Genomic DNA, 16,609 nt, shown 5'->3' with positions numbered 1-16,609 from the left:
TACATACATCAATTGTATAAAGCACATCTGTACAGTCTTTGCCCTAATCATTTTTTTCTACTCTTCTTTTACATTTTATTAGGGACCCATACAACTCTTATCACCATCCATACATATACATACATCAATTGTATAAAGCACATCCATACATTCCCTGCCCCAATCATTCTCAAGGCATTTGCTCTCCACTTAAGCCCCTTGTATCAGGTCCTCTTTTTTTTCCCCCTCCCTCCCCTTTCCCCCTTCCCTCATGTGCCCTTGGTAATTTATACATCGTTATTTTGTCATATCTTGCCCTATCCGGAGTCTCCCTTCCCCCCTTCTCTGCTGTCCCTCTCCCAGGGAAGAGGTCACATGTGGATCCTTGTAATCAGTTCCCCCTTTCCAACCCACTCACCCTCCACTCTCCCAGCATCGTCCCTTCCACCCTTGGTCCTGAAGGTATCATCCACCCTGGATTCCCTGTACCTCCAGCCCTCATATGTACCAGTGTACAGCCTCTGTCCTATCCAGGCCTGCAAGGTAGAATTCGGATCATGGTAGTTGGGGGGAGGAAGCATCCAGTATCTGGGGGAAAGCTGTGTTCTTCATCGGTACTACCTCGCACCCTAATTAACCCATCTCCTCTCCTAAACCCCTCTATGAGGGGATCTCCATTGGCCGACACTTGGGCCTTGGGTCTCCACTCTGCACTTCCCCCTTCATTTAATATGGTATATATATATACATATATACACATACATACACACACTTATATCTTTTTCTTTTTTTTTTGCATGATGTCTTATACCTGGTACTTTGGCACCTCGTGATCGCACTGGCCGGTGTGCTTCTTCCATGTGGGCTTTTTTGCTTCTGAGCTAGATGGCCGCTTGTTCACCTTCAAGCCTTTAAGACCCCAGACACTATCTCTTTTGATAGGCGGGCACCATCAGCTTTCTTCACCACATTTGCTTATGCACCCATTTGTCTTCAGCGATCCTATCATGGAGGTGTGCAGTCAATGATATGATTTTTTGTTCTTTGATGCCTGGTAACTGATCCCTTCGGGACCACTCGATCACACAGGCTTGTGTGTTCTTCCATGTGGACTTTGTTGCTTCTGAGCTAGATGGCCGCTTGTTTATCTTCAAGCCTTTAAGACCCCAGTCACTATCTCTTTTGATAGCCCAGGCACTGGTTTCAATTCTGAACCCGTCCCTCTTGTTCGGTGCCATTGGGTCTGCCCTTACACACAGCAGAATGAAAACATCACGGCCGGTCCGCGCCCCCCGCCCCACCCCCACAATTATTCCTGTGTCTGGACCATTATTGCAGCCGCGCCTCCCTTTAGAGTGCTAGAAAAATAGATTTCTGCCTCCTTGCTTCTGAAACATCCGAGCCTGAAGGGCAGTAAAGGGACTTTGACTCTCACCCCCTCGATTAAACCTGTGTTCTGCAGAGTACTGCAATCTCTGTGCTTTTCCCCAGTCTGTTATAACTAGCAAAGATTAACCTTCCATCTGAACAAACGGAAGGCACTCTAATGAGGATTTTGTGATTCTTAAATGTTAAAATAATGTGTAGAATTCCCAAGATGAGCAGAATTTAAATCAAGCTGTTTACTGATAAAGAAATAAAAGCAACTTCAAAAAGTGCACAGTATTAAAAGAGGATGGGATTTTCCCTTACAGCTTTTGAAGCCCCCACATAGTATTTACACTGTGCGTAATGCTAATTTCCAGGGTACCAGATTTTGTTCTAGCTTTAATTTATTATTGTCATTGTTGTTTTAGTTACAACACTGAAGCCTGAACTTGGAAAGATAATGTACCATGATTTCAAACAGGTGAGTGTTTTGAAAGTGAGGTGTATGGTTAGGAGTGCAAGCCTTGCTTTTGGTTGTTCTTACCGTTCACGGCTTCCTGGTGGGGCACGGGTGCTCAGTGCAGGGGTGCTGCAAAAGCAGACGGGCACATGTATCCTGCATTATGAGCTAGAGTCCAAAAGAGTGTAATTGCAAGGGGGGTTGCTGAGTAATTTTTTTTTCTTGAAATGGGGGTGGTAGGCCAAAGAAGTTTGGGACCCTACATTGATTTTGCTTAGTGGCTGCCAGGTGATGCCTACTCCTGGCGACCCCACCTGTGCAGAGTAGGACCGCTCCGCAGAGGCACATAGCACAGACCTTCCACAGCAGATCACCAGGCCTATCTTCTGCGGTGCCTCGGCGTGGGCCGCACCACAGCTGGCAGCCAAGGGCTTGCTTAACCACTTGTGCCACCCAGGGACGCCTCACATTTCATTTCTTGGACTTTATACAATGTTCCTTTTTCCGCAATTTGGTTTGGGATAGTAGTGAGATTTGGCTCTATGATAAGTAATACCGTACTAAAATTAGTTCTGCTAAGCATAGTGCAGTACAATATTCTCCTACTTATGTTTCCAAAGATTAAGTTCAGTTTGTCACTATAATATAATCTTGACTACCTTAATCTGACTGACTCTTCTTATTGCAGATGTGTAATGCACTTCCACAGTTGATGATTCACTTTCATTTACTAAAAACATTTTCTAAAGTTCAAGTTAAAAATTCAGTTATAATTCTGTCTTTGAAAAAGATAGTCTTTTTATATTATAAAGTTTATTTTTCTTTAGCTATTAATTTTAAATCAATTTAAATATTTAAGAATTTAAGTTGAGGGATTAGGGTTAGAGTTAAAAAATTTAAGTTGGAAAAATTGAAATTCTATGAAAAGTTCATATTGAGCAATATAACATATTAAATTCTAATGAGAATTACTTGATAAATGTTGCACCACCCCCCAAATCCCTAGATTGCTAGATTAGTAAGTAAAAATAGGACTCTAATTGGGTTCATATGACATCTATTTTACCACAAATGAACATTTGTCATCTTCACCACTGAAGTGGTAATCACAAATTGGGAACTGTGTATATTTGAAATATCATGAAAAAACTTTGAGTGTGATTGTATGTGTGCTTTTTCTTCAAACTACTTAACTGTGTGTTAGATATCAGTAGCTGATCTTCCAGGCTTAATAGAAGGAGCACATCTAAACAAAGGAATGGGCCACAAGTTCCTGAAGCACATAGAGAGAACTAAGCAACTACTTTTCGTGGTAAGTCAGATGCGTACCAATTTAATGTCCGCACAAATGTAAAAACCAATGAAATTAGTTATCCTAGAAAACTTTTATAGTGATAAGACTTAAAGGTAAAGCATTTTGACAGCTTGGTTCAGGTGGGGGGGTCACATACAATAAGTACCGTATATACTCGAGTATAAGCTGGTCCAAATATCAGCCGAGGCACCTAATTTTACCACAGAAACTGCATAAAAAAGGTACTGAAGAACTCGGCTTATACATGAGTATATACGGTAATTTTGTCAACATTTTTGTTGAAGTTTATTGAATCAGATAAAATTTTGACTTAACAAGATTCAAATTAAGATTTCTATCATAGTATATTACACGGTATCTTTGTCCTACTTCATTGATGTTACTAAGTTATATGTGATATTGCATAGATCAGTATTTGTTGTTTTATCTTCACTAGTTTTTTTATTTTATTGATGACTATAATTTTATCAGAATAGTTATCATTAGCTTGATAACTCATTTTTCTTATTTATTTTGAATTCTGAAATTACTACTATGGATTGAGGAATCATTTTTAGCCTGAGAGACTAATATAATTGAAACAGAAATGCGGTTCTTATGCTAACATCTAATTTTCTGGGGGGTTTTAGGTTGATATTTCTGGATTTCGGCTTTCTCCCCAAACTGAATACAGAACTGCCTTTCAAACCATAATGCTGCTTATAAAAGTAGGTTCTCTGCTTTCCTGTGCTTTGTACCTAGTTGAATGTGTAACCATGTAGGACTTATTAAATATTCATTATAATAATTACTTATCCTGCTCCTGCTTTTTACCGATTTGATGGCAGTAAAGAATGATCTATACTCACTGCCTCCTGTACCTCGGCCTCTGCCTACTGCTCAGACCACTGCAATCTTTCGAGCCCTTCTGGATTCCAAATCTATGTTAGCTCTTTCTCAGACTTTTCCTTGCTTGCATTCTAAAGCTCTGACCTATCTCTGCTTCAAACTTTCTCCACGAGCCATGGTCTCCTCACCGTATCCCTTCTTCTTAGGCTCCGTCTCTGCTTACTCTTTGGCCTTTCTATCTGCTCATCTTCCAAATACTGTGCTTCAGACGTCTACCCTGAACTGACAGGTCGTTTTACCTAATTCCATTGTTGAGTTAAGCTGTGCCAGAGCAGCTACATGCTCAACTACTAACCAAAAGCCTGTTTGGATCTACCCAACTGCTCCACGGGAGGAACACCTGTTGTTTTCCCTAAAGATTACATCCTAGGAAATCCAGTGGGCAACTCCACTCTATCACATCAGGTCAATGCAAGTCAAAAATGACCCAGGTGCACCTAACAGTAACAGTGTGCGTAAGTTACAGTTTTAAGATGTCCTAGTGACACTGGGGTTAGGCGTTAGGCTAAGAACCAGTGCAGTGGTTCATATCCACCGGCTTCACAGTGGGAGAGAGTTGTTTGCGCTTTCTAGGATCTGCAATCTTAGAAACCCTATATAGGATCTCTGTGAGTTGGAATTCACTCCTTGGCAATGGGGTTTGGTCTGAAATTACAGTCACAAAGAAGCCTTGGTGGCTCAGTGGTTACACATTGGGATGCTGACACATTGGGTCGGCAACTCGAACCCACCCCTTCCTCTGAGGTTGAAAACCAGGCAGTATAAGAGCTGTAAGTGCCCAAATAAAATGATTTTTTAAAGAGATAACTTATTTGCTAATTGCAAAAGATAAATATGAGACCATTTCGTCCACAAAGATTTATAGCCTGAAACCCTATGCAGTAGTTCTTCTCTGCCCTGTAGGGTCACTGTGAGTTGGAATCAGCTCGGTGACTACTGTGGGTTTTATCCACATTCAAATCCAAATCTGAAATTCCCAACTTTTGCTCAAGTTCAGACCTACTGGACATTTTGATTAGAGGCCCCATAAGAACCATAGACTTTTACATAAAATTGAACTCATTTTTCTTTTCTCCCCAATATTTCCTAACACTTTATTGAGTAGTTGTCTTGACTCTCTTTTCCTTACCACCATCTACGTCAATTTCCTAACTATTCCTGAAATCCATCCACTTGTCTTCACCCACATGTTTCTACTCATTCACCCCTATGATGGGGGTTTGAAGAGTCCCTTCTCTCTGGCCTTCCTGCCTCTAGTCTCACTTCTCTCCCACACCTTGTTTAGGTCACAGCAGTGACCATTGGAACAGAACCAAGCTGATATCTGCTCCCTGTTTAAAACAGTTCACCGGTCCTGCATTGCCTGGAAGTTCATGTTTAAATGGAACCTTTTTGGTTGGTGAACTTTGACGAGGGTCAGGCCCTGCCTATCTCTTCAGCTTGATCATCACTCTGCACCCTTTTCTTCACTGCAGCCCTAGAAAAACAGATTTCTCTCAAACCCCAAGGCCTCGCACTTCAGGGATTTGCAGATCTCTACCCTTTGTCAGGAGGACTGTCTCCTTCCTACGTCACGTTTCTGCTTGAAATCAACTCAGTTGCCTTGGGTTTGGGTTTTGGTATCCTCAGTTTTCAGGTTTTACCCTAGATTTTGACCCCCTCAGGAACATTGTCCTGCCCCCACTAATCTGAGCTCAGTGCCCTTTGTGCTCCCCTGTCTGTGCCTGTCCTGGAACCCATCACAGCCATTACGCTGGCCGGATGTATTGCCTGCGGTGCTTACTTCATGAAGTGAGGGACTAGATCGTAGTCAGCAAATAGTTATAAGCCAAGGCCTTTACATGGAAAGTATCTTTCAATCTTTACAAAATTCAATGAGGTAGTTACTCTCCTTAACACTCCTCTCACCCATACCCCCACCATGATTAGGAAAGTTCATATTAATTACCCATGTTACCAAGTGGTAAGTCGATTCATATTGTGAACCCTGTGTGACTTAGTGCCGCTGTGTCACAGAAGTCAGCCACCAATGGACGACTTGAGCAGACGTTTCTTTTCTCAGAGGTCAGGTTAGAGTCCAAAGTCAGGGTGATGGCTATAGTAGGGCAAGGTGCTTTCTTTCTCTGTTGCTTGGAGAAAGGTGTTTGTCTCTTCTGAGCTGCTATTTTGAATGATCCTCATGTGGCTTGGCATCTCTCTGCCCCCATCTATTTGCTAGCTTTTGTGTTTAATCTTTATATCTCAAAAGAGGTGAACTCAAGAGACTGATCCTGTCTCATTAACATAACAAAAACAACCCATTCCCACATGGGACTGTAACCCCTTGCAAGGAAGGTAGGATTTCCTGCATATTTGTAGGGCCTGCAATTCAATGTATAACAACAGTTCTACAAATCGCATTAAAGTATTGAGGTCAAGTAATCATCAGTGACATCAGTAGTATAAAAAGGTGCAGAGCGAGGTTGCAGGTGTGTGTGTTTGTGTGTACCAACTCTTTTCCATTAGTGACCCCTTAGAGCTTAGAATTGAACTGCATTTGATTGCAGAAACATTTCTCAAACAGGCAATTTTGTCCCCTCTTTCTGGTAAATATCTCTATGAGCTTTATTTATATACTGTATGGAAGGTCAGGTATCTGTATTCTGATCTAGTGTTGAAGACACAATTGTCTCTAAAATGTCATGTGCCATATATATCACACTAACAAAAAAATCTAACTGGTGTTTTCTGAATTTCATTCCATTATCAATTGTGTGGTTGTTGGAGCTAATGGTTTCAGACATGTGAGATTATGTAAATGGTGTGGACTTCTAAAGAAAGCCATTATCAAATAAGAATGCTAGTTTTATAAAATGATGCAGATATTCTCCTGTGGTTTAAAGGAGTTGGAGTTGTATGATGAGGAACTTCAAACAAAACCTGCTCTCCTAGCAGTTAATAAAATGGATGTGCCAGGTGCCCGAGATAAATTCCAGGAACTGATGCACCAACTCCAGAATCCTGAAGGTGAGCCCATTCCTCACGTCCGCATGTCCCATGCTTATCTCCTGTATGGAGGACCTGCTGCTAAGGGCCACACCGAGGAAGGGGGACTAAATGACTCAGTACTCTTTAAAAACACAGTATTTGAAGAAAGAACTTAAGTACAATTGTAATGTAATTATTTATCAAATTCCAGACTAGGGGGCAGTAGGGAGGAAGGAGTTCCAGAATATGTGTTGTGGAAGTTAGAAGAAATAAGATAAAAGAAAGATTAATATGAGCTAATTAAACCCTTAGCCTTCATACAGAAGTTAACTGCCATATTTCACAAGTTTTAGAATTTGTCATTCCTGTAATTCTTGCTGTTTGCCATCATGTCCGTTCTATCAAAGTTTTCCTATAGGACAAGGTAAAACTACCCCATAGAAGTTTCAAGGTTTTTAAATCTTTAGGGCAGCCACGTGCTTCATCTTCCTCCCACTTAACCACCTTGCCACCAGGGCTCCTTCTGGGTCTGCTCTTGTTATTTGTTGTTGTCATTATACGCTACTAAGTTTTGACTCATATAGACTGTAGAGCACAACACTGCCTTTTCCTGCACTGTCCTCCGAAAGGTTCCTAAGGTTGAGTTCATTGTTGTGACCACTGGGACAATCCATCTTGTCAAGATTCTTCCTCTTCTTCACTGACCCTCTGCTTTATCGACCTTTTTCAGGGACTGGTCTCTCCTGATAACATGTCCAAAGTACTTGAGACGAAGTCTCGCCATCCTACCTTCTAAGGAACCTTCTGGCTCTACTTCCATGTATTTCTAGATGGGACAGCCAGTTAATGCACTCAATTGCTGGCTGTAAGGTTGACGTTTAAGGGCATTAAGAGCCACCTCAGAATAAAGGCCTGGTGATCAACTTCTGATCAATCAGCCACTGTAAAGCCTATGGTGCACAGTTCTATTCTGCCACCCAAGCCATCACCATGCCTCATAATCAGCTTGACAACAGCAGGTAGTAGTGGTAGCTCATATACCAAGAACCTTTCCTGGGTCACTAACCAAAGGTTCTGAGAGTTTTATCAGAGAAGAAAAAAGGAATTTAAAATAGTGTTTTAGGTTGCCTAGTTCAAAAATAAAATTTTGACATTTCACTTACTTTGAGAAACAATGAAAATTACCTTTGTGTCTTTATTTCAGATTTTCGGCACTTGTTTGATAAAAACATAATTCCACAGAAATCTCTGAAATTCCAACATATCATTCCAGTCTCTGCAAGTACTGGAGAAGGGATTGAAGAATTAAAGAACTGTGTAAGAGAATCACTGGATGAACAAGCTGACCAGGAAAACAGTGCATCCCATAAGAAACAGTTGCTTAATTTAAGACTATCCAATACAATATCTTATGGTGAGCCTCCATCCAATCATGCTATGAATACTTCCTGAATGGATATAATTTAAATCTATACAAAATGGCATGAATTTATTTTTAATTCAAACATTTTCATAGACATGCCTTTTGTCGACATTGCCAACCTCCTGATGTGTGTGCCATTATTGAAGAGTGGCCTCTTTAAGCTGATCCTGTGTTAAGGATGTCAACAATAAAGTCAGATGAAAATTTATAAATTTGTGATCTAGCCATCCATAAATGACCAACAGTAATATTCCTCTTTATAAGGCATCTGTTGAGATCACTTTTTAAAATAATATAAAAAGATTCCCTGGAACATTATTAGAGTCACAGCTGGTTTTTGTTTATTTAGTCTTTTATGTTACCTGATGGTTCTTATGAGATAGTAGTTTTTATTTTTACCTGAGGAAAGGCTCAAAATAAGACTTATGTTCAGTGGTAACCAAGGCCACTGATAATATTCAATAGAAATCAGCGCACAGAAAAGTGTAAGTGGAGCTTTTAGAAGCGTTTTCATCTCACATTCCGTGTTTTTAGCTTTGGAAGAGACTGATAGGTATTTTAGTCAAGAAAATAAACAGAAATAACAGACGTCACTCATCAGTATACACCCCTCCATTTGAGTATTTTTGGTAAGGTCCCCAACCGTATTTGTTCTGCCGTTCCTCTTTCAGAAGAAAACGTGAGCGGATTTTGCATAACACCCTGGCCTTTCAAACCTAAACACGTTGATAAGTAGCACCGTTTTGTTCTGTGCCCCAGAATTCAGGATACAGTCTGATACCTGCTTTTGCAGCCCCGGTCATTCGAGCCCCCTGGGGCTGGTGTCACTCCCTCTGCGGAATACTGTATTATTCAGTTCACCTATTTAAAGTGTATGTAATTCGGGAGGTTTTAGTTTACTCGTGGAATTGTTCAATCATCACCACGATCTAATAGTTTCATTGTCCAAAGAAGAAGCCATGTATCGACTTTTCTTCTTTTTTGTCATTGGTTTTTGGTTGTTGTTGATTTCTTTTCTTTTGCTCTGTCTTATTTTTTTTAACATATTATTATCTCTGCAGGTCTATCTGGATAAGATAGGCTGGATAAACAATCCAGAGGAGACAACAATGAGACCAATGTTTCCCAGGGGACATGGGAGAAGGGGAAGTGGGGGAAAGGAAGTGGTATTAACAAATCTAGGGACAAGGGAACAGCAAGTGATCCAAATTTGTGGCAAGGAGGGCCTCTGGTAGGGCTTGGTATGAGGTGTGGTAGGGCTTTATCAAAGGCAATGTAACCGAGAGGAATTACTGAAACCCAAATGAAGGCTGAGCATGATAGTGGGACAAGAAGAAAGTAAAAGGAAATAGAGGAAAGAACTAGGAGGCAAAGGGAATTTATAAAGTTCTAAATACAGGCATGTACATATATAAATATACTTATATGATGATGGAGAAATGGATCTATGTGCATATATTTATAGGTTTAATATTTAGGTAGCAGATAGACATCGAGCCTCCACTCGAGTGTTGCCTCAATGCAAGAACACTTTGTTCTATTAAACTGGCATTCCATGATGCTCACCTTCCCTACACAATCGCTGAAGACAAAGTGGGTGAATAAGCAAATGTGGTGAAGAAAACTGATGGTGCCTGGTTATCAAAAGATATAGCACCTGGAGTCTTAAAAGGCTTGAAGGTAAACAAGCAGCCATCCAGCTGAGAAGCAACAAAGCACACATGGAAGAAACACACTAGCCTGTGTGATCATGAGGTGTCAAAGGGATGAGGTATCAGGCATCAAAGAACAGAAAATCATTGTGAATGAGGGGAGTGCAGATTGGGGACCCAAAGCTCATCTGTAAGAAACTGAACATCCCCTTATGGAAGGGTCGTGGGGAGGAGACGAGCCAGTCAGGGTGCAGTGTAGCAACGATGAAACATACAACTTTGCTCGAGTTCCCCCCGCCCCAGTATCATGATCCCAGTTCTACCTCACAAATCCGGCTAGACCAGAGGATGTACATTGGTACAGATAGGAACTGGAAACACAGGGAATCCAGGGCAGATGATCCCTTCAGGACCAGTGCTGAGAGTGGCAATACCAGGAGGGTGGAGGGAAGGTTGGGTAGAAAAGGGGAAACGATCACAAGGATCTACATATAACCTTCTCCCTGGGGGATGGACAACAGAAAATTGGGTGAAGGGAGATGCTGGACAGTGTAAGATATGACAAAATAATAATAAATTAACAAGAATTCATGAGGGGTGGGGGGGAAAAGGATCTGATACCAAGGGCTCAAGTAGGAAGCAACTGTTTTGAGAATGATGATGGCAACAAATGTATAAATGTGCTTGAGACAATGGATGGATGTATGGATTGTGATAAGAGTTGTATGAAACCCCAATAAAATGATTTTTTTAAAAAGCCTTGTATCCTTTTAACTAATTATTCCAAACCCCCAACCCACCACCACAGAGGCAATTCCAACTCCTAATGACCTGATAGGACAACGTGGACTTGCCCATAGGGTTTCCAAGGCTGTCGGTCTTCACAGCAGTACCCGGCCACGTCTTTCCCCATGGAGCAGCCAGTGCTTAACCACAGGGCCACCAGGACTCCTATCCCACAGCCTTTGTCAGCCAACCACACATCTACTCTGTGGCTCTAGATTTACCTGTTCCAGACAGTTCCCATAATCGTAGACACCTACTCCTTACTTATAAAAATGGTTAGGTTTGAAAGACCAGATTATTATGCAAAATCCAAGTTATTTGAGAAGAGGAGGAAAATGAGAGGCAGTCCTCCTGACCCCTGTGTTTCCTGGACACTGCTGTTTTATAAACCCCACACCCCTCAACCAAAGCGCTGTCCTTGGGACTGGCACTGAGGACCTGGGACCCCAGTGCCTGGACTAGAGGTGCCTTTGGCAATGCTGGGACTCAGGCACCTGTGAGCTGAGGACCACGATGGTCAGTTGCTGCCCTCCACATTCCCCCACACAGCTGTCCACAGCGACAGCTACCTGCTGCTTCCCCACAGGCCAGGGCAGACCCCACAGAGGTGAGCAGTGTACTACTTGGAGGCTTGGAACTGGTGGTGGTGCGTCCGGAGTCTTAACAGCTGCTTGGAAGAGAAGCTCAGCAACTTTGTATGACTTTTCCAGCTGTTGTCTGTGTAACCCACCAAATGACTGGTGGGAACGTGCAAATAAGATGTAGAGGACTCTGACTCAGGAATTGATCAGTTCTGTCGTTCTGCTGCGTAAAGCGAGCCATCTCAAAAGCAGGAACAGAGAATCCCACTACTGTGAAGAAAAAAGAGCCACCAGGGAGCACTTGCCAGACCCCTGTGTGTTGTAGTGACGGCTGCAGAGGTACCAGACACCGTGGCACTGAGAACATGAAGCAATGGTGCGCGTCTCAGCCCGTGGAATAAAGAAAGCCAAGTGCCCTCCATAGGTGAATGTCCTTGCAGAGTGAATGTCCTTTGGGCATTTACCAATACGAAATTAGTTTTATATCACTTGCCATTCAGGGCAAAGGCCAAGGGTTGTGTGGCTGAGATTCTGAGGACCAGCGAGGACCTGCCAGCACTGGTGAGAAGAGACGCTGCAGACAGAAGAACTGCATCCTTAGTTTGGTTTTGCTTGTTTGTTTGTTAGTTTATCTTGACCTGTAAGCTGTTAACTTCCCTAATAAGGTCTTATAATTGTGAGTGTGTTCCGTGTGTTCTGTCCAGCTATTGAAATGTATTACTGAACCCAGCAGAGTGCGATAGGAGGCATGTTCATGTCAGAACAGGACAAAGAAGGATAGAGGGTGGAGGCAAGCCTGACCTCTGCTTGTGTTAGTCAGCCTTGGACTGATGTGGATAATCTATGCTGAGCAGAGAGTCTGAGAAGTTGGACGGTATGAAATATGGCAACAGTTGCAGCTGTGTCAAAGTCAGTGCCTGCCCCACCCATGGCTGGCACTGTCCCCAAAGGCTGCCACAGAGACACTGTAATGCATGGGCCCTGTTCCTCTGCTGAGGCTCAGGGATAAATTTTGTTACAGACATTGAGGAAAAAAAAGAAATATGGCATCAAAATTGGAGAAAGACTAACCATCTACTATAGGCAGAGGCCAGACCTTATTTAATGAAAGTGAAGAAGACATCAGTCTGTATTATAGAATAGTAGTGTAAGTTTGTATTCTGTGATGGTAAATAAATTTGATGTAGGAAGCTGAAAAAACTACTGGGGGTCAGTAAAAATTTGCAACCTATAGAATATTGATATCCTGGTTATTCAATAATATAATAACTAGTACATACATGTTCTGAAAGATTGACATGAAGTCTTGATTAAAGACAAAAATGTATCTGAGATGATATTAACACTCTACAATTTTTTTTCAAAATAAAATTTTAAAGAATTATTGGGGGACATGGGAGAGGGAGAGGTGTGGGGAAAGGAAGTGGTATTAACAAACCCAGGGACAAGGGAACAACAAGTGATCCAAGTTGGTGGTGAGAAGTGTGTAAGAGGCCTGGTAGGGTGTGACCAAGGGTAATGTAACCATGACGAATTACTGAAACCCAAACGAAGGCTGAGCATGCTAGTGGGACAAGGGGAAAGTAATAGGAAATAGAGTAAAGGGCTAGGAGGCAAAGGGCATTTATAGAGGTCTGAATAAAAGCATGTACATATGTAAATATATTTCTATATGAGGATGTGGAAATAGATCTATGTGCATACACGCATAAGTTTAGTATTAAGGTAGCAGATGAACATTGGGCCTCCACTCAAGTACTTCCTCAATCCAAGAATACTTTTTTCTATTAAACTTTCATTCCATGATACCTTCCTAACACGATCACTGAAGACAAAGCAGGTGAACAGGCAAATGTGGTGAAGAAAGCTGATGGTACCCGGCTATCAAAAGATAGCATCTAGGGCCTTAAAGACTCGAAGGTAAACAAACAGCCATCTAGCTCAGAAGCAACAAAGCCCACATGGAAGAAGCACACCAGCCTGTGTAATCACGATGTGCTGAAGGGATCAGGTATCAGACGTCATCAGAACAAAAAATCGTGTCATTGTGAAAAAGGGGGAGTGCGGAGTGGAGACCCAAAACCCAAAAAGCAATTGGACATCCCCTTATGGAAGAAGAGTCGTGGGGAGGAGACGAGCCATTCAGGGTGCAGTGTAGCAACAATGAAATATACAACTTTCCTCTAGTTCCTAAATGCTTCCTCCCCACTCACTATCATGATCCCAATTCTACCTTACAAATTTGGCTAGACACTGGTGTACACTGGTACAGATAGGAACTGGAAACAGGGAATCCAGGACAGATGAGTAGTGAAAGTGGCAATACTTGGAGGGTGGGGTAGAAAGGGGGAACAGATTACAAGGATCTACATATAACCTCCTCTCTGGGAGACAGATTAAAAAAGGGTGGGTGAAGGGAGACATCAAGACAGTATAAGATATGATAAAAATAATAATTCATAAATTATGTGTTCATGAGAGTGGGGAGCAGGGAGGGTGGGGGGGGAAATGAGGAGCTGATGCCAGGGCCTTATGTGGAGAGCAAACGTTTTGAGAATGATGAGGGTAACGAATGTGAAGAGGTGCATTATACAATTGATGTATGTATTAATTGTGATGAGTTGTATGAGCCCCTAATAAAATGATTTTTTAAAAGAAAAAAAAGAAATTCACTCTTTTTGTTTAGAATAAAGATCAACTGTTCGAAAAAGACACACAAAGTACACTTTCGGTTACTAGAATATACTAAGAATTTAACATATCACTGAGACACATAACAGAATATTTCCTTTAATTAAAGAGTAGTAGTCTGGGCGTTATTGACAAATCAAAAAGGTGCAATCCCTTTTCATCCGCAACACACATCTTGTACATAGCTACTATTCTTTGCCACAGCATAAAATGTTTCAGGATTTTTTTAATTCACCTGAAGAAACTTTGCTAATGTAACTTTTTCACATTTGGGGGGGGGGGAAGTATAAAGAAATGAAGGTGGAAATTTCAAATGTAAATAAAACACTGGTGGTGCATTCAACTCAGTTCCAACTCACATGGAGGCTGTGTGTAACAGAACAAAACACTGCCTGGTCTTGCACCGTGCTCATAATTATATCTCTGTCTGAGACACGACGTCAGTTCTCTTTCTGCTGACCCTGTAGTTTAGTGAGTATGATGGCTTCTCCTGATAACAGGTCCAAAATATGTGAGAGAAAGTTTTGCCAACTTCACTTCTATGAAGCACTTTGGCTGTCCTTTGTCCAGGACAGATTTGTTCACTTTTCTGGCCAAGCCAAACTCACTACCATGCGGTCAGTTCTGGCTCATAATGGCACTGTAATGTTGGTGAACTGTTCATCTTTATAGGAGCAGGCAGTCGCCTCTTTCTCCCGGGGAACTGCAGCTATCAGGCTTGAATTACTAACCTTGTGGTTAACAGCGCAGCACCTAACCCCCAATGCCACTAGGACTCCCTCTGGCAGTCTACCAATGGCTTTAGTCAGAAATTGATCAAACATGCAATCAAGATGCTTCAATGGTGATTGGTGATTGGAATGCAAAAGTAAATAGGAAGGAAGAATAGTTGGAAAATATTAACTTGGTGGTAGAAATGAAGTTACTCGCTCATAGCAGATACCTTTTATTTAATAACATAAAAGGTGACTATGCACATGAACTTCCATAGATGTAATACACAGAAATCAAATTGACTACATCTGTGGGAAAACACGATGGAGAAGCTCGGTAGAAGTAGCTAAAACCAGACCACTGTGGAACAGAACATCAATTGCTCAAATATCAGTTCAGGAGAAAGCTTAAGAAAATTAAAACATGGCCACAAGAACCAAAATATGAACCAAACTCCATCCCACTTGATTTTCCCAAAGCATCTTAATAAGAGATCTGATGCGTTGAACACTAATGGCAGAAAACAGCTGTAGGAAGTCATCAAGACCATCATTCATGAAGAAAGCAAAAGGTCATTAAAAAGACAGGAAAGATTAAAGTGGATGTCAGAAGAGACCCTGGAACTTGCTTTTAGTCATAGAGTAGTTAAAGCAAATGAAAGAAAGGATGAAGTCAAGGAGCTGAATAGAACATTTCAAAGGGCAGATCAAGAAGACAATCCCCACTATTCTAATGAAATGTGCAAGGACCCAGAATTAAAGAACCAGAAAGGAAAAACACAGAATGACTGAAACAATTCAAGAAAAAAATCCAAGCCTCAGTTGAAATTTTGAAATATTCTATAGGCAAATATTAAATGATGCAGGCAGCATGAAGAGAAGACGGAAAGAATACTGAGAGTCACTGTACCAAAAAGAACCAACCATTTCAAGACCCAGCATCTGAGCAAGAACCAGTGGCACTGAAGGCAAAAGCTCAAGCTGCACTGAATGCATTAGCCCAACACAAGGCTCAGGACTTGATGGAAAGCCCATTGAAAGGTTTCAGAAAAGTGAGCAAGCATTTTATTTTATTGGTGGCTTGTACAGTTTTGTTTTTTTGTACAGTTTTTAAAAAATCACAATCCATACATATACATCCATTGTGTCAAAATGCATTTGTACATAAATTGCCATAATTTTCAAAACATTTTCTGTCTACTTCAACCCTTGGTATAAGCTCATTTTCTCTCTCCCCCACCTCCCTCATGAACTCTTGATAATTTATATATATATATATATATATATATATATATATATATATATATATATTATGTCTTACACCAACCACTGTCTCCCTTCACCCACTTTTCTGCTGTTCATTCCCCCTGGGAGGGATTACATATCAATCATTGTGATCGGATCCCCCTTCCCCCACACTTCCCCTTAACCGCCCTCCTGGTATCACTACTCTCATTACTGATGCTGAGGGGTTATCTGTCCTGGATTCCCTGCGTTTCCAGCTCTGATCTGTACCCATGGACATGCTGTAGAATTGGGGTCATGATCGTGAGTGGACGGTGGGGGTAAGGGAAGCATTAAAGAACTAGATGAAAGTTGTATGTTTCATCAGTGCTATAGTGCACCCGGACTGTCTCGTCTCTTCCTTGTGACCCTTCTTTAAGGGGATGTCCAATTGTCTACAGATAGGCTTTGGGTCTCCACTCTGCAACCCCCCTCATTCATATGCTTAAGATCATCCAACAATGGCTGCAGCAGTACATTGACAGTAAACTGCCAGAAGTTC

At 41.6% G+C, this 16,609-nt stretch overlaps 1 protein-coding gene and 1 non-coding gene across 4 annotated transcripts in view; both read left to right on the top strand.

Annotated features, from left to right (window-relative positions):
• The window catches only part of GTPBP10 (GTP binding protein 10), a 29,337-nt gene extending 18,556 nt beyond the window's left edge, over positions 1-10,781 (top strand). For 2 of the 3 annotated variants that reach the window (XM_075558450.1, XM_075558449.1), the window contains exons 6-10: positions 1,776-1,828; positions 3,012-3,119; positions 3,752-3,829; positions 6,893-7,016; positions 8,182-10,781. In XM_075558450.1, coding sequence (XP_075414565.1) covers positions 1,776-1,828; positions 3,012-3,119; positions 3,752-3,829; positions 6,893-7,016; positions 8,182-8,429 — 611 coding nt within the window. In that variant the 3' untranslated portion in view covers positions 8,430-10,781. The remainder of the gene's footprint in view (positions 1-1,775; positions 1,829-3,011; positions 3,120-3,751; positions 3,830-6,892; positions 7,017-8,181) is intronic. The other variant, XM_075558451.1, reaches the window with a different exon arrangement.
• A 1,532-nt stretch (positions 10,782-12,313) lies between these two features.
• LOC142457570 (small nucleolar RNA SNORA5) lies at positions 12,314-12,446 on the top strand. Its single transcript, XR_012786281.1, has one exon. It is a non-coding gene; the product is annotated as a small nucleolar RNA SNORA5 (small nucleolar RNA).
• The last annotated feature ends 4,163 nt before the right edge of the window (positions 12,447-16,609 follow it).

This window comes from Tenrec ecaudatus, chromosome 9 (genome assembly GCF_050624435.1).
Source record: "Tenrec ecaudatus isolate mTenEca1 chromosome 9, mTenEca1.hap1, whole genome shotgun sequence".
NCBI classification, from domain to species: domain Eukaryota; kingdom Metazoa; phylum Chordata; class Mammalia; order Afrosoricida; family Tenrecidae; genus Tenrec; species Tenrec ecaudatus.
Note: the sequence above shows the minus strand (reverse complement) of the source record. Positions and strands in the feature narration are given on the sequence as shown.